General features: G+C 34.5%; 1 protein-coding gene across 3 annotated transcripts in view; it reads left to right on the top strand.

Moving 5' to 3' along the window:
• Positions 1-25,726, top strand: part of LOC118200488 (angiotensin-converting enzyme-like) — a 163,202-nt gene that overhangs the window by 56,497 nt on the left and 80,979 nt on the right. For all 3 annotated transcript variants that reach the window (XM_085818499.1, XM_085818500.1, XM_085818498.1), the window contains 5 exons: positions 3,674-3,865; positions 10,316-10,413; positions 12,332-12,501; positions 16,434-16,558; positions 16,773-16,871. In XM_085818499.1, coding sequence (XP_085674625.1) covers positions 3,674-3,865; positions 10,316-10,413; positions 12,332-12,501; positions 16,434-16,558; positions 16,773-16,871 — 684 coding nt within the window. The remainder of the gene's footprint in view (positions 1-3,673; positions 3,866-10,315; positions 10,414-12,331; positions 12,502-16,433; positions 16,559-16,772; positions 16,872-25,726) is intronic.

Genomic DNA, 25,726 nt, shown 5'->3' with positions numbered 1-25,726 from the left:
TAAATTCAGTATGGAAATATAAAAGTCAATTTTAGAACGAAAGCGAAAGATGACTGAAGATTTGAATAATTAATAATGAATTTTATTAATGCTGCCATATCTTTATTCGAATGGCCTTGATCAAATGCCGGTGTATATTCGGCTATCGACCTCTTTATCATCATTAATTTTTATTAAAATTTCATCGAGTCCAAGGAGGTGAATACCGACCCAATTAGGAAGGCCTAATCTAAATACTTTAAATTTAGAAGGTGACAGTTTCTTATCACTGCCTCAAGGTAACAGCACACGATTAACAAGAGAGTGTGATTAATCACATGATTAAGAATGCCGCAACGTAAATTCTTTTTACGCAAGAATGAATATCTTAGCTATCATTGTGTCATTTTAATTGCACCATAAAGCATAATAAATGAGATAAGAAGCTATATTCGTTTCGTGAGTTACACTGTGCTTAATTCGTGAACAGCAGGATATTGGGTTATCCTCCGAATAACGCTTCTTCTTTTTTTTTTTCTTTTTTTTTTTCTTTCAAAATGAAGGTAAAAAATCTCTTTTTTAATCAAAAATATACTCTGCTTCTTCCTCTGCTAGTTCATTAATCACAATATGATTTTGTTTCTTTTGCAGAGTTTACAGATAGTCCTTGTCGAGCTCTGCAGATCTTTCAGAACTAGACTCATCTTTTGTACTATGATTTATTTTCGACTCGAAATATCTGGAACCCCTTTTGGGACTCACTTGCGCTTATTGCCCTATCCCCATGTAGAGTAAATCCTTAGCGAACGCGAATTTACGGAAAGCGATTTTGCATATATGCGTTATCTTAACTGTTTCCATTTAATTTGTCCAGCTCTAGAATTTCATGCGTACGCTGTTCAGCATTCATTTATCAAAGATGAATGCTTGCTGTCACCAGCTTTGGCCAAAAGTTATCAACAATTTTAACGGATTTCTATCGACTTCCAAAGAACTAGTACATTTGCAAAAGCAACTGGTGGCAAAGGAGTTTCATATGTGGAGAAGAAGAAGTCAAATAATTAATCGAATAATGATAAATGAAAAACACGATAACACCATTCGATAATGAAAGCAGTGAGCATAAAAAAGGAGACAAATCCCCTTTAACTTACAAATAGTTAAAAAAAGGCACAAGAACTGTCTGACATTTGCAAAGGACATTGATTCAAATAAATAAAAAAGAGGACACTTCATGAGAAGCACTGAAAACATTGCAGTCCTAATTGCTAAATTTTAAAAGAGTTGCGTCTGTCATTGTCCCGAACCAGCTTTATTTAAAAAATATTATGCCATGTACAACAGGAATCAAAATCCTTACGCTTGTTTCGTTTTTTCCTTTGAACAACAACAGTATTTAAACTTGTTTGAATCCTATATAGTTTCTTAATCTTAATTATACTAACATATTTTTTTGTAGAAAGGTAATTTTGCGGAACTTCGATTTTGTTGCACGCACAAAATATTAATAACGTAAATCCGGCGTTTGACAGGCGCTGTATTCATATTCCTCGCATTTTTCTTTACTGAAATCATAAAGAAAAATATGCCGAATATGTTCTTTTGTCATTTTAGCTTTAGCACTCTGTAGGATACTGTAAATTAAAAAAAAATCTGTGTAAAATCGAATTGCATTTTTCAAAGCTTGAACTAAGAATAAGAGAAAGATAAAATAACTATTTGCTTTTCTAGCAAATTGATGCAGATACTTTATACAATCCGTTCTGATTTTCAATTCATGCAATTGAAAAGCCTGCATTATTTATAAAATATGACCCAATAAAAATGTATACTGTTATTGATGTATTTCTGTGGTTAAGATCTTCCAAGGTACTTAAGTCTTCGAAGAATCAGGGGTGTAATTTCTCATATCAGATAAATTTATCAAGCAATCTGTACCATTAAAATTTGTCAAGTAACTCTGCATCATTAAAAAACCACTTTATATTTTTTATCAGTTGTTTCAAAAATGGATTAACATGTTCTAAGCATTAAGTCCTATATCAGGGATTCTTAATTTATGGTGCCACCACAGTTAAGAATCTCTGGACCCAAACAACTTGGGAATTGCGAGATGAAATTTCAGAAGGTATGACAAAGAGGAGTTTTTGTCATTTAATGATAACATATGAATACTTTTTAAGAGGAATTTCACTTCCATATGGGATGTAGACATTAATCAAAGACTTGCTAGCAGTAGACGGAGGCATAAAAATACTAGACGCAGCGTTACTGGGGTGTTTATAAGCGCTGTCTTAAAACTCAGAAAACTGAATCTTTCTAATTTATTTTGAAATTTGTGTCATAAAATTAAAAATCAAAAACTGCCTTTGTTTGCTATATGTTTTCGGTACTTTTCCGTTTCGCCGTCGCAAATCTCGTCAAGCAGACTTAAATGGGGGCAACATACAGTATGCACATAAAAAATGTTAACAAATGTTCGTTCTAAGAATTTTTTATTTCGAAGGCATAAACATTTTAATAGCGTTTAAAATTTTGCAAAATGCCAATAAATTTGCAAAAAGACATTAATTTAAGAATTTACTATGCTGTCATGTTTCAAGATCCTGAGTCGCCCATTTGTATCACGTGACCCCAAGTGATCTCATCCCAGTTAAACTACGCTACAAAAATCTATTTCTCTCAGTAATTATTTACATTAATTTCAAGTTTAATCGTAGTTTGGAATTTGGAAGTTTAAATGCAAGAATTATTTCAATTCGTACGAATAGCTTACTCAGAAATTATGTAAAACCGCAGTGCTTTACTTCTTTAATGCATTCTCATTAGAATTGACGTTTTCGTTTGGTTTGGTTTGTTTTAGTTACGGCAAAGCCTCGAGGGCTATCTGCCTAAGGGGGAGGATGCCTTCGTGGAGGACCTTCTAAGGGAAACTGGCTCGTATACACGTACACATGGGGAAAACCACGAAAACGCCCATGCAGCCAGCCCGTTCGCGGGATTCGAACCGCGGACCGAACTACCAGCGAATGGCCTTATAGCATAAAATTGACGTATCTGGTAAAACTTCTATGTAATTGTATGCCAGTATTGAAAGAAACAATCAATCGAATAAGAAATGGCGGCGACTTGTTTTGAAAATGAGGCGTAAAGCCTACCAGCGAGTATATTCTGTTTGGCACCAATTGCAACCATTATTCGCGACTTTATCGCCTGCGCCGGTGAAACGGAAAAGTACTATGTTTTTCTTAGATTTCAGATTTAGATTTAGCAGAAATTAGATTTTCATAGCAAACGTATCGTAGAATTTTTTAAGTTACTACCTAATTTTCTAATTATATAAGTCTCTCTAGGTAGTGCATTAAAACACAAAAAACGTAATTTTCGATATTCTTGAGACCTGAAACGATTTGAATTCGACTAAAACTTGAAATTTTATTTTTTTCTAATTACAAATGTGTGTAATATACGTGTTTGGTATGTTGCCCAGCTAAAAGTCTTGGCATATTTTTTAACGAAACATGTGCCCAACTACTATCAAACATTTGAAAAATGGTATACAGTTTTATATTTCAAAAATTTCGGTTAGGAAACCAAATGCAAATTCGAGTAATTTAATTTGCAGTCATTTCTACAAACGCTATACGTCTTTCTTTCCATTAACTGATTTTTATTTATTTATTTATTCTTCTAGGTTTCTCTGATACTGGTATGCTGTGGAATGACGTTTACGAGAGCGACAACTTTGAATCAGAAATAAAAGTATTGTTGCAAAAAATCAAACCTTTATACAAACAGCTACATGCTTATGTTCGGCGAAAACTCATAGAACGTTATCCAAAACATGGCATCAAACCAGATGGGCCGATTCCTGCACATCTGCTTGGTAAATATATACACTTAATAAACATAAGTTTCTATTTTTAATATTTATAGATTACTTATCGCTTTAGAGCAAATTGTAATTGCTACACTGAAAAAAAAAATTAAGAGAATTCGCCCAAACTTTACTGTGTGATAATACAGTATGTGTAATGTGATGATGTAGACCAGCATGTCAAACTCAGTACTTCAAGTTGGCCAAATAGTCATCAATGTACTACAGTGCGAGTTGCAAGTGACAAAAAAGGCCATTTTCATACTTAAGAACATATTTAAAAGGTGAGCAAATACGTAAAATATTACTTAATAGGAGATATAGAAGGAACATAAGGAAATCCCGGTAGCAGATGATGGATATCTTGTTTTTTTCTCAGCACTTAGCATCCTTTCCCCACCCCAGCCAGCTTTCGGATGTCTGGAGTCATATTGCTTGCATTACCGATTTTGAGAACAGATGTCAGATGCATGTCTGTTAACCTGCAAATATTTGTAAAATTCGGGGATACCTACTTCAATGAATTTCTTTTAGTTCTAAATGTAAATGAACTGGCATTTCCTTATCGTCGGCTGAAGAAAATACTTTTGAGGCCATCTAAAGAGTCCTTTTTAGCATCTAAAACTATATATCCATCTTGATGTTGGGTGGAAATCTAGTATTTTTAATTCATTGTAATTACATACTTTTCGCTATTTTCTCTGGTTGAATCAAGGGCCGCAAAAAAACGAGTCAAGAACTACATGCAGACCGCGGGTTCGACATGCCCCTGCTATAAACCCTGATTCTTTCTCTTAGTTAGTATATTCAAGCATGAAAAATATTTAGTCATTTGAGTGACCATGATAAAAGTTTGAGCTTTGAATTCTAAATTTTCACTTAATTGAGAATATTAATAAAGATTATTGAAAACAGTTAGCAAATTATGTTATTTTATGGTCTCTTTTATATTACGTTTGGCCAAATTAAACATAGACGCTTAACTTATACTTAGTCTTATAATGAATTTCTCTCGTCTTCGTTTATTACGTTTGGCCAAATTAAACATAGACGCTTAACTTATACTTAGTCTTATAATGAATTTCTCCCGTCTTCTTGGCATGCCTGGTGTGGTGGTCTGTACGCTGGGCGCGTATTCCAGAGGTCCGGGGTTCGATTCTCGGCGAAGGCGTTGCTCATTTTTTCATTCTCCTGCTTCCAAAATACCTTATGTCTCTACAGTCTTATAAAAGGATATGTCAATTTCTATGACGCCCTTACCAAGGAATGGAGCATAAATATTCATAAGCACAAAGAGGATACCTTACTTAAAAATTTTGCAACATAACAACAATATCAATTGGAGAAATTTTATACATACTGATAGTGGCGTAGCGAGTATAACCGGCGCCCGGGCCAAGATACCTTTTTGGCACTCGCCACGTAAAAAATATAGTAATATAATATATAGAATATACTCGTAATAAGAATATAATACAAAAATTAATAGAACCTACCATAAAATACTGTATAATATATTACGAATTTTCACTACCTAGCTACACTTCTACAAAACTACTGTTTTTCGGGATAAACAGGGACACAGGCGAAGATTAGTACTTAAAATTTGAGGCAAAACATCTAGTTAAAAAAATCAATACTAAAATTGGATTCAGAAATCTGTGTGTCTGTGTCAATGGAAAAATCTGCATACTGTCATCTAGAATTAGTTAAAAAGATACTATTAATTTTACATATTTTTGTAATTTTTTTTTCAAAAACATGCAGTCTCTAAACAATGAAAAAGATTAATATATTTTAGATATATAAACTGATATGTTTGATAATAATTATAATAATATTATAGTACATTAACACAATCACTTACTATGTATACATTTTTCTTGACTTTAATGAAGTATAATATCAGTTATTTCAGCAAAGTCGATCATTTCAAATTTTTCTCTTTCCGCGCTTAAAAATGCTATTTCACTTAAGCGATATCGTCCCATCGTAGATCACAGATATGTCAAAATTAATTTTAATTTGCTGAACGAACGTTCAAAACGTTCAATTGGCACTTAAATAATAAAGAGTATTTGATGTACAACTTGCAGGTTTGGATGAACATCTTCTCCATACGAGATTGTAAAGGGGTAATATCGTAGCTAAATTGGCTTTCCTTGAGAGCTACAATATTGAAACACTGTGTAGCGACTATTCGCTAAATTCTTATAAGTAAAAAGTCCAAGGAAGGGTTAAATTTACTCTTTATTCCAACTCAAGTTAACAGATAGCCCCTTCTCGGTCTTTAACTCAAGGTAGAAAATAAGAAACTAAGCTAATACTACTAAAATAAACCAGTCGGAGCTGCACAGAATTAACTAACAGAGTTGGCCTTTATTTAAGCTCACCGGCTTGTACTAGCAGGAACGTAACGCACGAATAACTAAAATTAGACTAGCAACAACAATGTGGCCGGAAGGCAGAACACGCTGTTCTACACTGTCTTACTATGGTGACCCAGACTTCAACTTAAATACTTGTTTGTAACTCATTTACATAAAACGTAATCCTGAAAACTCATTCTGGCAGGAATACGTAGGTGGAAAATGAGAAAGGAAAAGAAAGGCTTGTTACAAAATAAAAATAACTGTTAAAAAATTAAAATAAACCTACAATTTTCCCCTCCAGAATTAAAATACTCGAAACGCAAGGTCTCAAATCTACCTTGTTGAGAGTTTATATACTAACCTTAAAATCCTCTCTTTACATTCAAATTAAAATTCCAACGCTAAATTTTGCGTTTTAAACTCTATTTGAAAAACTTTGAATTTAAGAATTCTTATTTTAATATTCGCTTCTAAGAATCGAAATTAAAAATTTTTAGGAGCCAACTTTAGAAAGGTAACCTAAATCTAAATTTATGACTAAGACAAAAAAAAAAATATATTTTACAATTTACAGTCTTCTTTTCTGGAACATACGTCATTTCCTTGAACGGTCTGTGACTCCTTCCAATATATCTGGAAGGAAAACATATTAGTGCGGCTATTCACAGAGATTCTTTGGCCACATTTTCAAGAACAATTTAAATTTTCACATCATTTATTTGGCTCTCATACAACTTTCATTTACTCATAAATTTAATTTATTTGCACCAACGCTCTTCAGAAGCTTGTTCTGTAAAACTTACGAGTGTGTACAACAAACTACCACCTGAACGTCTTCCTTTAAATGTTAGATCAAACGTTACTTCCGAGACCTCGAACGACTCCTTACTTTCAGTTCTATACCTAATGTGTTAACTGCAAAAGTGTGTTAAACTTTCGTGTAAACTGGAGAGCCTAACATTACTCATTCATACTTTTCCCTTTCTTGCAAATGAGGTTCGAATCCCGCGAACGGGCTGGCTGCATGGGTGTTTTCGTGGTTTTCCCCATGTGTAACGTGTATACGAGCCAGTTTCCCTTAGAAAGTCCTCCACGAAGGCATCCCTCCCCTTAGGCAGATAGCCCTAGTGTGCTTTGCCATAATTAAATACACCACACCACTTTCTTGCAAGCAAATCATTTAAATTCATCCGCAATAGTTTAAACTTTCAAGCATTTTTACTTTTAGCATGAAAACCCTTACTTTTAAAACAGAATAACTTTACAACATTTAATGCATATTTACACACAAAATATTGAAAACTTTTCAGATTCACTTTACGTCAGCAGTACATAATTGCTTTACATTATATACAAAACTTTCTCTAGCAGTTCTAATTTTAATTCTCGCAATTCTAAGACTTTTCAACTAAAACCGTGAATCCATGCGTGACTGTTGATCACGCCACTTCCACCTCCTAGTTTGTCCTCCGGACCCACCCTGAGCATTCATCTCACTGCATCGCTCGTAGTAGCACCTTATGTGACGACAGCCGGAACAAAGCGAGCAAATTTGCAAGCTACTCGCGACTTAACATCAGAACTGGAACTGGAACCGTGAATCCATTACATTACCGCGAACATGCGAAACGAATTCAAGCATCTTGCTTTTAACAAAAATGACCTCGCTTGAGGTAGAAAGTGAACTTTACATAGCAACTCTGTGCACATGGGTGAAATAAACTGAATTTTAGGAAAGAAAAGGAAAGACATTTCACTTCCTGTTGGCTTTCTGAATTCCGCCATTCTTTTTTTCAAAACTTCCTCCCATGTAGGAAGACAGTTCAGGCTCTGGACTCTGAGTTTCCTTCGAGGCCGCCTTTCAACTTGTAACGGGAATCTTTTCTCTTGACTCCTTTGGAAGCGAATCGTCCATACTTCCTCCTAGTCTGTGGAAATTGAAACTCTGGCCTCGTCTTCTAAGGCTGCGAACTCCAGCAGCTGTCGCTCAGGAACTTCATGGGAACCTGGTTTCTGGCGCTTGAACTTTCTTACTTGAGGTGGCGAGGTAAGCTTAATTGTGCAATTGGAACTTGTATTCCTTCGGAAAGCGTCTTGGCTGAACGGCGTTGTACCTTTTTCTGCTCCACTTGAAACGCGTTTCCTGGCTTCAAACCAACCGTCGGTGATTGCTTTCTATTTGTTAGCGTCTATTTTAAGTTTCTTCCGGCATTGATCTGAGGTGAAAGTTGTTGATCTTTTTTTCCAGTGGAACGACTCATTCTGAAGTTTCGGCAATGCTGTTTCTTGGCTCCCTTCCAGGTTCCTGAGAAAGATCTTTCAGTGCTTAAAAATCACTTTGTTTTTAGTACGACTTCACTTCATCAATAATTATGATATTCTGTTGCCCGTTTTTATCTTTCAGATGTAAGGTGGTATATTTTATTCTTTCTACTGTAAAAAGGCTTTCAAATTTTACCACCTTACTCTTAGAAGCGGAAGATAGTTAATGCTTTATTTTCATAATTTTTTTACTTACCTTGTATTCCGGTCTGCCTTCTCTTTTAATCATAATATAATGTTTGCTTCCCTCTGGAGATATCTGAACTTTTAATTACCTCATCAGTTATTTGTTATACATCTTTCCTTTATAACTCTGCCTCTCTTTGTTGAACAAAAAGTAATTTGTCTAGGGGGTTATCTCTATTTTGTATAGGACATATTCGATATTTCGTAATACTATTTAATTTATGGTAGTCAGTTGCCATGCTTTTCGACCTGATGGTTGAAGATCGTTTTTTCTCTGACATGACTTATCGACTTGAGTAAGGACTACTTGTGAGGATAATAATTTTATTTTTTTACATTTCTTTAATGTGTTCCTCGATAATTTGTTCTTTGACTCTATCATATAGGTACGGCTTTATTTTTATAGGGCGGCACTACCGTCCTTGTAAATTCTAGGCTTAAAATCAAATACTTTATTATTAAACTTTCTTACCACCTCTTGTAGCTTCTTCTCTTCTTTCGGTAGATGGTTCACTTCGACTTCACATGCTGGACTCTATTCTTCTTCTATGGTCTCCATGCGCACCTCTAAAGTAAATTTTTTAAAATTTAAGTTTGTGCCTACCGAGCGTAAAATGTTGACCCCTAGAATTACTGGTGCTAATACGTAATTCTCTGACCACAAGAAAAGTAACATACTGATATCTGTTTTTTATTTCAAAGTGCAGACCCACTTTCCCGAGACATACGCATTGCTTACCCTGGGCCACGACTACTTTCTGCCCCGTTGCTTTAAAAATACGATACTCTTTAAAACGCTCTCTAAAAAATCTTGCGACAAGAACTGCATTCCGCTTCAGTGTCCAATAAAGGAGTCGCTGATATGCTATTTAATAAAAATTTAAATTTCAGGCAAAGCCAGGAAGCGAACAGGAACTTTCCAATGCCATTATCCCAGCTGAGGGTTTGGCCTTTTAGATTTGTAGTATCTATGGTGACTTTTTGTAGTTCCAAAACAGGATGCAAGTAAATGGATGCAAGTAATTAGTAAATGGAGCTCCAGCTGCTCTAAGAAGGACATCACGGAATCTTTTCCGTTGCAGCTAGCGGCCGGTTTCATCGCAGCCCTCATGGTCTCAAATGAATCCAAGCTCTTCCATCCGATTGTCTGGTGCCGGTGGAATTTGCAGCGAAGGAGAGGCTAAGGCAAACTTTCAAGACTTTTGAGACATAGTTCGGCTATTATTCGGGCGCCAATGTAATATCCTAGCTAAATTGGATTTTCTTGAGCCACTACTCGCTGAGTTCTTGTAAGTAAGAAGTCAAAAATAGAGTTAAATTTACTCTTTATCCCGACTCTAAATTAATAGATGCCATCTTCTCGGGGTTACAATAAGCCTCCACCTAGGCTTATTGTAACGCCCATATACACATTTTCTACCACTCAAGGTAGAAAATGTCTATATGGGCGTTTTTTCTCTGAACGCTTTCAGAATTTTTTCTTAAAATCTGAAATTTTGTGAATGTTCTCTACATAAGTATTCTCTCTGAATGAAACTAATAATAGTGAAAAAAATCAAAAATATGTTTTGTTTTCAAGGAAATATGTGGGCACAAGAATGGGGAAATATTTTTCCAGAAGTCATGCCATATCCTGAAAAGAAAATCCTCGATATTACAAGTTTACTGAAAGAAAAGGTATTTAACTTTTACCTACGAAGTTTCTTTCTGTTTTAAAAGTATATACGTACTTACGACAACATCGTAAAACGAAAAAGAAAAGAAACACATTTGAGTGTAACATTTCAAACTGAAACGTAATAATCTTTAAAAAAAAAAAAAAAAAAAGGCAGGGGGAATGTATCTTATAATGTTGCTTAAAATGATGAATATATGCAAAGGCTTTATTCAGCAGGTCGTTTCTTATTTGTAAAGAAATCAGTCTTAGGTTGGTTATCTTATAGAATTCGGGAATTTTGAAAAAAAAATTTAGTATTTAAGAACAAAAGATGATGACACAAGTTCTACCCTTAAATTTCGAAAAATGATTTGCGGTAGCTCTGTTTTGCATACAATTTTTAATTATTCCCATAAAGAAACAGCTAGCAATAATTTTTACTAGATTATTTTAATGATACCGCTAACAAAACATTAAACACCGTTCACATTCGAAAATTTCGCATTTGCTTTGGATCAAGCTGTAATAAATTCCTTAAAATATCTGTATTTTTAATTAGTAAAATTAAACATTAGTTGACATAGGTTTTACAGAAAATTCCATGTATTCCAAAGGACACTGACATAGAGAACCTCTTCTTAAATCAGAAATATACTGAGCCAAAAATTAGACATATGTAATGCAACTAGATAAAATAAAGTAAAATTAATAGATTACGTAATGTAACTAGATGAAATAAAGTAAATAAATAGGCAATAAAAAGTGAAGCATCAAAACTTAGCGTCTTCTGTCGAACTAAAGTTTAATGATGAAATAAAACTTTCGAATATTTTGAGGAAAGGTATATTAGAATTACGATCAGTAACAAAATTTATTAATTAAATTAAGTACACGTAACACTTCTTAGTACTAAAATAAGTTAATAATAAAAACGCACACATAAAATGCAACTCTTCCTAGTAAGTAATAAATACACACTTCCAATTTCTTCAACAAAACCGATTTTTTTTGTATAGTTGGGAATGCTGCTTTCTATTCATAATCCTTTTTCGAGAATCCCGAATGCGGTATGTCATAGGCTTTTCAATAAATATATATACATTGCAATCTGAACAATGAAGACAGCTTTTGCAGAAGTGGAAGCAAAGAAGATACAAAAAAATTATGAAGTAACTGCTTTACAGCAGATTTGAAGTCAGTGACGTCATTAGAGGAGCAAATTTTGCTGTATTGTAATTATGCAGTTTATGTGCTACAGAATACTCCAAATTAGCATAGAAGATTAATATTTTACGTAACGGAAACAGATGAAATGTTTTTCATTGCTGATGAGCAGTTTATAATAATTAATATAAATCAAATATATGTTATTGTTTGTAATTTTAGTACTCATGAGGCATATTCCTGTGTTTTCTACGAAATTTCAGAGCCTATGTAGACACCATAAAGACATATAGACAGTATTTTTTATGTAAAGTTGCAACGAAAATTAATGAGATACTTAGAGCAACTCATTTGCCGGCTACTAAAATTATTTAGTTTTTTTTATTATTATTATTATTATTATTATTATTATTATTATTATTATTATTTTTTATTTGGGACTCATGCAATATATCTGTCTCTACGTTTCTAATGAAGTTTCGACATTAAAACGTACATATGGAAAATATATAACTTATACTTTTTATGTAAATTGGCCGTGCAAACAAACGAAATACTTTCAGTAGCTCATTTACAAGTTATAATTGTATTCATACGAAGTATCTTGTTTAGGTTTAGATATGAAATTGTAACCCCAAAACTTATAAGTCTAAATTTTTGGAAGAGCATGATTCAAACTGAACGCATAAAATTTTATTAGTGTATATTTACGTGAAATTTAGTGTTACTTATTCATTGTAATGAACAAGAAACTGATTATTTATTCTATTACAGAAAATAAAAGCGTTAGATATGTTTAAGATGTCTGAGGAATTTTTCATTTCTTTGGGACTGAAGAGGATGACGCCAGAATTCTGGAAGAATTCTATCATAGAGAAACCAAAGGATCGTGAAATCGTCTGTCACGCTTCTGCATGGGATTTTAGCGATGGCAAAGATGTTAGGTAAATCTGTATTCACTTATATTAACAAAAATATACATTAGGATACATTAAAAAGCGATTTAAGTATTAATTTGTAATTATTCCGTTGCTACTACTGATTCTCTGATTATGTTTTCCATTTTTTAAGTAGTGCAAACACTAAACCTGCGGATATATAGGCGCAGATTTTCAAAACTGGATTTTGGACGTAAGCATTATCTTAGTTGTTTCAATTTAATTTGTCTAACGCTAGGATTTTATTCATAGGTGATACGCTGCAGAACATCGGCGGGTTACCATAGCAACGTACCCTTTAGAAGAGACCACCCACATACGTATCTGGCTACTCTGCTTTTCACTCCCGCTGGCTGAGTTGCCTGCGATCATTTCATTCATGTTAGCAGGCCTGTAATTATGTATTAATCAACGTTTAGCATCTGATCCCTTTACATTTGTATTTTCTTTAATTTCAAAAATTCGGTGTGATATTTAAGAGAAAGAATAAAGAAGCAGCAAAAAGACGGAAAGCTTTGATATTATCTCAGAAGACTAGAACTTTAGACAAGTTTAAAAATGGTATACATGTCTCATCGCTTGCAAGACAACTGGTTGTAAAGGAATCAAGCATAAGAATAATACCCAAAAATGAAAAAAAGACTCGGTCTAGTATCCAGGCTTAAGACGGTACTTTGGCAAAGATTACTCAAGTTAAAAAAATTCTGTAACTGGAAAAGATGAGGAAAATATTAGCAATTTGGACTGGCAATCAAGTAAACTAAAAAGCTCAATTGCCGATGATGATGCTATTGGAACTAAAGCTTTAGATTTGCTTTTCAGTTTAAATGAGGATCTTAGTCAATTGTTAAAAAAATTTACTTTCAAGCAAGTAAACATTCACTTCAGAACTTTAAACATCGTTTCAAATAGCGCAATATCAGGAAGAAGAGGGCTCTGCAGATAAAGAAGCAGCACAGGAATTCAAACTCTAATTTTTTAAATTCATTTAAAAGTGAAGGCACGGTCTGCAAGAGGTTTTCAATACGGATGTGACGGGCCTATTTTGTAAGAGAATAGGACAATGAACCTGCATCACACAGGTTCCAAAGTTTGCTCTAGGTTTCAAAGTTTCTAAGGATAGACACATGTTGCTTTTTTGCATCAGGTGACTTCAATGTAAACCTCTGCTCATTTATCGATCTAAAATGCCCCGCGCATTGCAGAGAAACTTTTAGGTTTATTGTTGATTGAAATGGAATAGAAAAGCTTGGTTAAAGCCCTCTTTAGTAACTGGTTTAAAAATTCATTCCTTAAAGAAGTCAGACATTACTTAGAACAACAAAACCTAAGCTTTAAGGATCTAATTCTGCATTGTGCTTCAGGACGCAATGCTGAAACTCTCTGTATACTTCCTCCAAATATAAAGATTTTATAACACCATTTCCTTAATCTAAACAATGGATCTAGGGATCATAAGCTTATTCATATCGTATTTTGTCGGGCATATTTACACCTCTGCAAAATAAAGCACTAGATGAAGGAAAATATGACCCGCTAAATGGGATTTTGAAAGCAATTCAGCGTAACCTACCACTAAACGATTAAACTCTCATGGGAACAAGGGAACTCATCAAAAATGAATGCTTGCTGGTATCAGTTCTGGCCAGTAGTTGTCAACGGTTTTAAAAAACACCATCAATTGAAAATGAAACCAAAGAAATCATACTAGTTACAAAAGCAACTGGCGGCGAAGAATTTTCAGATATGAAAGAAGGACGGAGAAGTCAAAGAACTAGTTGAATAATGATTTCCGAGAAATAAAGACTGAAGAATTGCATGTTCTTATATGATCGGGCTATAGAAATGGTGAATAAGAAAGTAAAGTATCTTTAACTTAACAAGAAGTTAAATGAATTGTTAAAAAAGGCACAGGAATTGTCTTGTTTTACAATATAAAAATGAAGAAAATTATGTTAAAAAACAAAATGAGGAATGAAGATGCATTTTATGAGACTTATTTAAAAAATATTTGCATCGTTTAAAAAACGCTGTGCTTCCAAAAGATCTTTATTTTATCTTTTAAGGTATCCGACTTCGTAATAAACACGATTTTCGGTCAAAATTCCGATTTATGTTTTACTACATTGCCTTAAAGTTTACATCTTTAGCTATGAAATACAACTCTTTGCTTGCTGATAGGTAAATTAGAACTGAAGTCATAAAAAATTTTCTATAGTTGAGTAAACCAGAAGTTCAAATATTCTGGACCAGAAATGGGCGCACGCAGTTAGAAACCTTATTTTCGTCAAAAGTTTGTAAATTATAAATCTTTGCCTAATTTTAGATATTTTTGTAATACATTTTAAGAATATGGCAATAGTTTTTCCCCTTAATTTCCTATTTGCTGTCCTAACTGCTAGTCACCAAGTTTGAATTTTTCAGAAATTTCTCGATTTGGTTTGCTTTCTTACTTTTCATTGACTTGCAATGCGTGTAATTCTAAGAAAGCATTTCCGTCAGCTGAAAAATATGAGAGGACACTAGATATAAATTACAGATTTGTGTTTGGTATGAGGATAATTGGAAGGGGTATATCTGCAGGGAAAAGATTTTACGCAGCGTTAAATTTACCAATGCCTCCACAAAACCCATCATATGAATGACTTCAAGAAAAACTTTACAGTGCTGTTGCTTCCGTGTCAAATGACTCTATGCTGAAATCTGTATGCTGATGATATTAAAGATATTTCGAAACTAAACGTTCTACAAAAAATGAGACTGAGTGTGGTGTATCTGTAGATGGAACTGCACCAGACAGGATATTCATCGTTAAGTGGATTTGTTACTGCATTGCCGATTGGCCCAGGCAAAGTGCTTGACTTGGAAATTATGTCACAGCTTTGCACCAATTGCGATAAAATAAACAAAATGGAATGCATCCTTCAGCACGACATACATAAAGGGAAGCATAACTGTTCTGTAAATTATAAAGGATCAGCTTCGGATATGGAAGCATATATACTATATATAAAGACTCTGTTAAGAAACTGGAATGCATTGGACATGAACAGAAAACTAATGATAGTAGACTGCAAAAAGTAAAAAATTCCATTTCGTGAATTGAAAAGAAAAGGTAAACTGACTGATTCGTTTATTGATAAATTCAAAATTATTATGGTACTGCAGTTAGAAGTAATGCTGGAAACGTTATTGAGATGCAGGCTGCAATAGCTGTATTGTAGCTCTTCTTTCTTCGAAGCCAATGCATGGTCAGTGTCCTCCTGTGTCAACGAGTTGGTGCAACTATCAACGTGCGATTGCAGAAAAGAAAAAAAAAATCAGCCAAAAACCTATGGTGTACCAGCACGTATTTTAAATTTAATTAAACCTACATATGCGGAGTTGTGAAACAAGAGTTAAGCCGAATGAGATCGGATATAGAGTTGAGTCAATCGTTGAAAGTAAAAATAACCAGCTTTTTAAAAGAATCAATTATATCCTATACCTACTTATTAAGCAGTGATCAAAATCCTTTCAATTAACATTTGTTTGATTTTTCTCTTTTAATTACAACAATATTTAGGTTTTTTTAAATTATGCATACTTTCTTACTTTGAACTATCCCTCGATATTATATATGTTACTGGTAAAATATGAAATCCAGCACTGCATGTGTCATTTTCTAAAGTCCATGTTCACATTGTACACATAAAACTAAGTAAAATATAAAATACCCAAGTAAAGTAAATAAAGTATACTTCGAGTAAAGTCAGAATAAAATACTGCTATTCACAAATGACATTCTGGAGAATGCCTAGATATTCTTTCTATATGATATCTGAGTTTCACACCATGCCTATCAAATACACAGTATACTAAGTTAATTTAAAATTAAAATGCGGGTAATCATTATCTGAAATCGTTTAACTTAAGTCTTATTCTTTTTACTATTTCAGAATCAAAATGTGTACTCAGATCAATATGAATGATTTAAAAACTATACACCATGAAATGGGGCACATTGAGTACTTCTTGCAGTATGCAGATCAACCAGCCATTTTTCGTGAAGCAGCAAATCCAGGTAAAATGTGTTATACTTAGAAACCAATTCGTCTTAATCTTCAGACAATTTTTCACTACTATGATAAAGCAAATATTATTGTCATTTGTGATTATTATCATCATAAATATTATTATCATCATAATGATAATTATTATTATTATTATTATTATCATTTGTGGAAAATATTTTCATTCTTTTGCTCGCAAGTAGCATTTCAATGTCACTTTTGCAGGATTTCATGAAGCCATCGGAGATGTCATGGCACTTTCAGTATCAACTCCTGAACATTGGGTTAAAATTGGTCTTATAAAGGAAGTAGAAGATGATAAAGGTTAGAATGACAGTAATTTGTTTCCCCTGTAACTTATTTTACATACTCCCTAAGTATCGAAATGGTCATCCTGTTTGCACAAATTATTTGCATTAAGTTATTTTTTAGTTTTAAAAAATAACGTTTTTTCTGTTCTGTCACTAGTTTTAAAGTGTAAGTATAATTTAAGTACCATACAACTATAAGAGTATAATAAGTATTTATTTAAATTTTATTTTATATATATTATATGTTATTTAACGTTTTTCTAAATTATTCATTGCTTCGTGGGCCTCATAAATAGATTATCTGGCACAAGTAACAGCAACGTGAATTACGGGAGTGTGTTTTGAAATTGAAGCACTGCCTTTTTCATATAGTCTTAACTTGCAATTCAGGTTTTATGGTACATGAAATCATCCCCCCTCTTGTTTATACTTCTTTTTTATTCTCTGCATTACTGCCAGTGGCTCCAAATCTTCTGAAAGAAGTACGTTTATGAAGCCAAATGATTTTTTCCAGAATCAGTGGTGCACACAAGCCAGAGTCCAGGTGGTCCGAACTTCACCATCGGCCTTGATTTTTTTTTCGACTGTTTATAATGCTATTTATATAGTACGTAAAATAATTCCAGACAAAGGTAACAATAATTTCAGTTCTAATAAACGAAAAAGTAAAATTTCTTTTCTCTTTTTCTACCCCTTCAAAATTGAATTGCATACGAACATAAAATATCCTCTTATAATTAGAACTTTGATTTGCTTTCTATTGTACTATATAGAGAACTGGTTATCTATTCTTGAGAGAACTGGTTATCTTTCCTCCCTGTTTTGTTAACAGACAAGGTCAAAGGTTGAGTCATTTCACCCCATGCAATAGTAAGCCCAATTGACAACAAAGTCAAAAATTCTTTCATTACTTGTATTTCATGATTCTACATAACTATGTAACGCGCATATTCTTTCAATGTAGAGTAATTCCATTTTGATTTTTAAGGTGTAAAAATATGATTTTAAAATTATATTGTAAAAATGAGTGATCAAAATCGTATAAGAAAATAAGTCACATTATTGATTTTTGTCAAAAATGTATGTGAAGATGAAAAAAAAAATATTCTGGAAGTCAAAGAAGGCCTGAAAAGGTACTGAATGATGATGTACTAGAGAAAATGGAAGTAAGTGAAAATTTAAGGTATCTGAGTTGCAACCAAAATAATTAAAATGATATTCAAACTCCAGTTTCAAATATTACAGTAACTGATTCTGATACAGCGAATTACATTAAAATTACAGGATCAGTACCAAATCTTGAAGTAACCGATACACTGGTTATCATAAATTAAGGAAAAATCAAAATAAATAGCGATAACTACCTCAAAAATAAGCCAAACCGTGTAAAATTTGAATATGTTGCCAAGTAAGAGTAGCTGAGTAAAACTGCGATATGCAAATTAGTGGCGCTGCTTTCGGAATACGTCATCTGCGAGGAGCATAAAATTCCATGTTTGAGAGCAAGCTCACATATTTCATTGTGATAGTGACATCAGAAATCTGAGATAGCCAATTCGTAACAATTACCTCCAGGCATCATTTGCCTGCAGAACTGCGATGGAGAGCCATTGGGAGACTAGAGGCAGGACAAAGTCAAACAGAAGTGGCCAGATGGCTAAATGTGAGTCCTTCTGTGGTTCACAGACTTTGGAGGCAATTTCAAACCACAGATTTGGCATCTAGGAGGTTCAGCCAAGGACGGCCAACTGCTACGACGAGCGCCGATGACCGATATTTGACATTATGTGCACGCAAGAATAGAACCGCTGCTCCGACTCTTCTTAGATCCTCCCTTGCTGCAGCCACCTGAAGGTTCGTGTCAACGTCAACTGTGCGTAGAAAGGTTTCACGAAGGTGGTCTGTATGCGAGGCGACCAGCCATTTATGTGCCGCTCACGTCACGCCATACGAAGGACCGTTTTCAGTGGGCGCGACAACATGTCCACTGGACGCCTGATCAATGGAGGGCGGTACTCTTTACGGATGAATCCAAGTTTAGTCTGGAAAGTGATAGTAGGCGTTATTTTATATGGAGAGAACCTAGAACTCGTTATCATACGTCAAACATCGTGAAAGAGAAGCATACGGAACGGGCAGTGTGTTTGGGGTGTCATCTCTTTGGGTGGACGCACAGACCTCCATGTCTTTCCAAGGGAAATCCTGAATGCTGATTTATAGAGATGACATCCTTGATGTTTATGTGCTTCCATATGCCGGGCAATAGGTGATGCTTTTCTGTTACAGGACGACAACGCATGACCACACAGGGCTTGCATCGTAGATGATTATCTTCAACAGGAAACAATTATGCGCATGTAGTGGCCAGCTCGATCCCCGGACTTGAATAATCCTATCGAGCCCGTTTGGGATGCTTTAGGGAGACATCTAGCTGCTCTCAATCCGCCCCCTCAGATCCTTGTCGTGCTTGCAACTGCTTTACAAGAGCAATGACTCTCGCTTCCTATGGAACTGATAGACCGCATAATTGAAAGCATCACACATCGCTGTATGTGCTGTATTGCTTCTAGAGGCGATCATATTCCATTGAAGGTACTTTTCCTAGAGGAAGCTGACACCTTCGATTTGCTCATTTTATACATGTGGTAATTTCTATACTACCATATTTGTCTGGTAATTTCGTTTTATGTTATTTGATACCTTACTATGTGTTGTATATTGCGGGTAAGTTTCATTAAATTCTACATGTAACTTTTTCGGTAATTGTGATTTTTTTTATTTTTCCTTAATTATGATAACCAGTGTATTTTAAGCAATATATGGCACCCCGATAAAAATTATACTTTTCGGATTACACTTATAAAATCAAAAAAATTTCAAATTTCAAATGCAGTGGTTTTCCAAATGGCATATGTTGTCATTTTCTCAAAAACTGGATGGTACCTTCTGCAAATATTGTGTTCTATTTTCGATGAAAAACGTAGGTGCCTACAAAAATCAGAAAACTGGAAAATTAGTATCAGATCCTTTGAAAAAATGGAACCACGCTGTAGAGTACTTTAAAAACTACGATTTATTAAAATATCACCAACAATGTCTCGAAATTTACTCAAATTTGAAAAAAGTTAGTGAAAATTTTATTCTTAGCACCGACAAAATATTAGACAAAAAAAAAAGCTGAAGAAGTTTCTAAAATTCGACAGATTTTATGTTATATTATTAAAACTGTAATTTTTAGCGGTAAACAAGGAATTGCTTTAAGGGGGTATTCGGATTATTGTCCCTTAAATTTAACAGAGGAAACAAATAAAAATGAAGAAAACTTTCGGGCACTGGTTAAATTTCGTGTAGAAGCTGGACAGGATGTACTAGAAAAACATTTGAAAGACATTAGAAGAAATACTTACATCAGTTAGAGAACACAAAACGAAATAATTTCATCAATCAATGAAATTACATTAAAAGATATTGTCAACCGTGTAAACAAAAGTGAGTGTTTCAGCATCATCGCAGACAGAACGACCGATATTGCAGGGATTCAGCATTTATTTTTTAAGCTTTACGCTTTATTAATGATAATTTAACACAGGAATTCCTACAATTTATTCCATTTACTAGTTGTACTGAAATTAATCTAGCATCAATGATTTTAAAATCTTCGGAATCATTCGGAATAAATTTATCGGTTTTGACGGTACAAGGTTACGATGGAGCTAAGATCTATGAGTGGGGAACAACTACAAGGCATACATGCTCATTTAAAGGGAAAATATCCTCTTGCTTTATACGTCTACTGGAGTTCGCACAGTTTAAATCTAGCAGTATCCTATTCATGCAATATATGAGATCCAGAATTGTATTGGAACTGTATCAGGAATTTATATATTATTTTTTCCAAACACCAAAACGACAACATTGTCTAAAATCTGAAATTGAAGAATATTGCCCAAAGGCAAAAAAACAAAAATTGGTTGAAATATGCATGACAAGATGAGGTGGAAGACACAATTCTATAATTGGTTTTGGTGAAGCTTTTTCCTCCCGTTATAGCAGGCTCTTGAAGAAATTTCGTTTTGGAAAGACAGAGACACGTCAGCTCATGCATCACCAATTCATGCCTCATTTATTAAAATAAGGTTTCTTAATATCCCTGCCATGTTTAATTAAGTTGTTGGCTGCAACTAAAAAGCTTTGTGAATTTTTACAATCAATTACCCTTGATCTGAAGAAAGCTCTAAATTACATAGTCTAAGTAATTGAAAGCATCGAGTACTTCTTAATTAATGTCGATTTTATTTTTAAAGAGATATATGACGGAGCTGAAAAATTATCAAAATGTTCAGAAGGAAATAACGTTTCTACGTTATTTCCTTCTGAACATTACCGTTATTTCCTACTTCCTTCTGAATTATTTGTAATTGCCAGGTTTTATGCCAGAAAATGATATGGTTATTGTAATAATGTCCCAGCCCGAACCTTTATTTTTAGAGCACAGAGATGTTTCACTTTCCGAGCTGAAACTCTTTAAGATGACATTAAAACATGATTCCTCACCATCCTCATTTGAATATTGTTACGTTTTTTTATTCTTCTGACACCAGTTGTTGCGTTATTTTCTTCCTTCACTTTCGTACGGGTTTCGTAGATTTTGAGCGAATAACGACGACACTTGATGAAGTATCGAAACACACTTTATTCAGCCAATATTAATCAGGACAGTTCCAACAACACTTTTTACAGTCGTCGAAGATCTACTATAAACACGCTGGAACAATCAGCGACACAGCCTTCACACTGTCAGGCAATAACGGTGGAGACAGCGTCCTGCAAAGCACCAGAGTACAGCTTCCGACTCTGCTTGGTCGTTCTCGGAACTCCACGTACTCTTGAGACTCTCCCCGCTACAACTCGCGATGCACTCGACGACACACGAGCATACCTCCCGACTCTTCGGTTCAGTCATTCCCGGAGCTCAACACGCTCTCTCGACGATGCACTAACCGCGATACACTAAGAGACTCCTTCGGTGAACTCGACGACCCACTCGCCGCTCGCTGGCCGGCTGTCAACTCGATCGTCTCCGCACGGACTAACTAGATGAGACACACTAACTGGATGCTAACTATCTCGCACTCTAGACGAGGCGCACACACTAACTGACTGCGGAACATCAGGATTTATATAGCTTTCGGCTTGTGTTCGAGAACATTCTGGGCTAAACCGGTAAGAATTCGTTCCAGAAAATTCTTCATCCGTCCATGGTATATCGCCAATTTTCTCGCCAAATGTCGCCAAAAGGTCGATTTCTCGCCAAAGGTGACAACCCTGCCTTTCCTTGCTATGTTATGGCAACCCTAAAACTGCTTTGCGGGGGAAGCCATCTTACCGCGCCTGTACATTGCGTAACAATATTATTTGTCCTGTAATGATGAATTTTATCCTCATCTTAAAAGACTATTAAAAATTTTGTGAACTCTTCCTACAGCAAACTGCACAAGCGAGAGATCTTTCTCGATTTTGAGAGAGCTAAAAACATACTTAAGTACCATGCATAATGAACATTTAAATGGTCTTGTACTGCTGAATTCAAGCAACGTCACCATCACTCCTGAGGAAGTTATAAACGAAATCGCCAAAAAAAAAAAAAAAAAAAAAAAAAAGCGAATTAGATTTATTACGTGACTATTCGTAAGCCTATAGAAGCAGACTGGTAACTGTAAATGAAAACACTTTAATTATCATGTTTCTAGTTTTGTAATTACAGATTAAAGTGACATTTTTCTTCTCCTGTGACTTGGAGCTTCTATAATGATGAATCGGCTTTGCCGTTTTTATTATTTTTTATTTATGAGAAAAGTGAATGCATAAATTCTGGTGCTTTCTGGTAATTTAATGAAGTATTTGTTATTAATAATTTATTTTACTAATTAACGATAATTATTTATTCAATAACTTATTTTTTTACTTTTTTTTGGGGGGGGGGTTCCCCACAATCGATAAAATCAAAAGAATATGTTTGACGGCGTATCGGGGTATGGTACGAGAATGGTGGACTTTCGACCCTCGACCTCTTCCTTGAAATATTCTTGTGTGTGCCACTTCTTCGTGTGTTTTACTTTTCATTGCTATACCTATAAACAGTTCTGGCTGACACACACATACACACACACACACACACACATATATATATACAGAATGTCCGAATGAAATGTACCTAATTTGGAGAGGTCGCTGTACTTAATAGAGAGTTTAAAAGCATAAGAAAACTGTAAAACTAGATACCATACTCAAAGTTTTTATTAAACAATCAGTATAATTCCACGTGAGCTCCCTTAGTAGCCCTGAGAATATCCAGCCTGTAGTCCAGTTTCAGTCATGTCCGGTACAGCATTTCCGGAGTCACAGTAGCATTAGCCGCGGTTATAGAAGCACAAAGGTCATCAATATCACGGATGTTCCCTGATTAGACTTTGTCTTTCACGTAGCCCCAAAAGAAGGAATCGAGAGGCGTAATGTCGGGAGATCTTGGTGGGCCACAGCGTCCTATCCATCGGTTAGGGAAAGCTTTATCTAAAAATGCGCGAACATGTTTGCGCCAGTGAGGAGGAGCCACACCTTGTTGTAAGATAACAGTGGGTTGTAAATGCTGCATTTGAGGTATTGCGTAAATTTGTAAAATGTCCAGGTAAGCGTTTGTCGTCCCAGATGTCTCAGCAAAGAAAAATGGTCCTATGAATGTATCATGTGCGATAGAGCACACCAGACAGTGATTTTTGGGCAGCACCGTTTCAATTCGTGTAGTAAACGGGGATTTTCTGAGCCCCAAATTCTGAAGTTGTGCTTATTAATATTGTTGCTAGTATGAAGTGTAGCTTCATCTGAAAAAGAGATGCGATTTAGAGAATCGTATTCATTTTCGATGCGAGATAACATCTCCACAGCAAATGCTGCATGATGCGGCAAATCATTTGGTTGTATTTTCTGCACAATCTGAGTTTTATATGCATGCATCCACAGTTTTCGATGCAGCACATCATGAATAGTTCATCACGGCATAGATAATTCAGAAACTGCCTGCCTGATCGACTGAGAGCTCCGAACGAAAGCTTTTCGAACATCTTCCACACTTGAATCAGAATGTGAACGCCGATCACCTCCGGATCTTTTCCGTATATCTCCCGTTTCCAGAAATGTTTTGTGCCACTTTTTATGCTCTTAGCCTGGGGTGGATTTCTTTTATAAACTGTTTGAAACATTCTTTGCACTTTTACTACGAATTCATGTCTTGCATACCAGAGAACAATTCGTGCCTTCTCTTGCGATGACGCCATTTTTCCGTTTGTCAGCTCAGCAAAAGCGCATGTGCGTCGGATACGAGTAAAATGCAATGTCACCAAACTCTACTAATTTAGCTCTCACATGTGGCCAACATCGTCCTCGTAGCGCTAAAACTTTGTTTTTAATCGACTGTTCAAAATAGGGTACATTTGATTCGGACACCCTGTATATATCTATATAGATATATATTATAATATAGCCTCTATAATGGCATTTATGCCATTCTTTGATCTTTAATTTTTAAAGTTTCTCAGTAGCTTCTGCAGAATTTTATTTCTCGCTTTAGGCATTAAATTGCGTTTCTTCCACATAGCTCTACAAAAACAGCATGAAAATAAATCGACATATAGTATCAAAATTCTGTCGTGTAAAAGTAGAAGGTAATATATTCAAAATCACTCTCCCGGTTTCTATCTCCTTACTCCTATACAAACTTATTAATTGTACAATCATTTCGATACAGAGAAACTATGAAATTTGATTTATATATAAAAAATATTTCCTTTAAAACATGATTATTAAATTATACTTAATTTCATTTTTCATCTCTAAACTAATTTCATTAAGTTATCTCGCTTCCTTTAATAACATTTTCCACGCTAGGAATTTTTCACGGGTCTTCTAAGTCCTGGTTCCCAGACAATTATTCATCCAAAGGCTGTTATTAATAACTGTTGAACATTTAAAATGCCGTGGTTTCAAAAACAAACATTTAATTACAAAGCAACACGCAGAGAGAAAAAGTTGATACTTTGATACGAAGATGATTATGCAACGTTTCTACTGCGGCAGACAGAGGTTATATATATATAACTTTACAGCAAATCATGGTTTAGCGAATCGCAAACAAAACACAGAAAACAACCAATCAAAAATAATATAAAGAAAATATAAACAAAAAAATAGAATTAAATTTCAGAATACATCGGATGTGACAGAAAGCTATAATTCTTTTTAACCAATAAGAATGCGATTACAAATACCTTAACCCTCCCCCCTTAATCGCACATTACAGAAAAGGTAGAAGAATTACACAATTATTAACCAGCTCAATAACAATAGCCCATAGAATTTTGTTTTGGACAAAGCCTTAGTTAACATATCTGCGATTTGTAAACCTGATTGTACAAATACAATTTTAATATTATTTTCTTTAACAGTCTTACGAGTGAACTTTAATTTTATATCTATATGTTTTAACCTACCTGAAAAGCTTTCATTAGCAATACTTTTAATACATGACTGGTTATCTTCAAAAATATAAACATTTTTAACACTGGAAATTTCATTTACTACATTTTTTATCCATAGAACATCTTGAATACCTTTGCATAAAAGCAATTATTTCAGCTTCTGTTGATGAAAGTGCAATACACTTTTGCTTGCTACAGCACCACATAATATGATAGTTTGCAAACATTATAAAGTATCCAGTAATTGATTTCCTACCTTGAGTATCTTCCTCCCAATCTGCGTCTACATACAAACATAAGTTTGCACTTTCCAAATCACCCTTTTTGTATATCAATT

The sequence above is a fragment of the Stegodyphus dumicola genome, chromosome 6, assembly GCF_044657685.1.
Source record: "Stegodyphus dumicola isolate Sdum_Otavi_A_Nest chromosome 6, ASM4465768v1".
In the NCBI taxonomy this organism is placed as follows: Eukaryota; Metazoa; Arthropoda; class Arachnida; order Araneae; family Eresidae; genus Stegodyphus; species Stegodyphus dumicola.
This window is presented reverse-complemented; position numbering and strand designations above follow the sequence as displayed.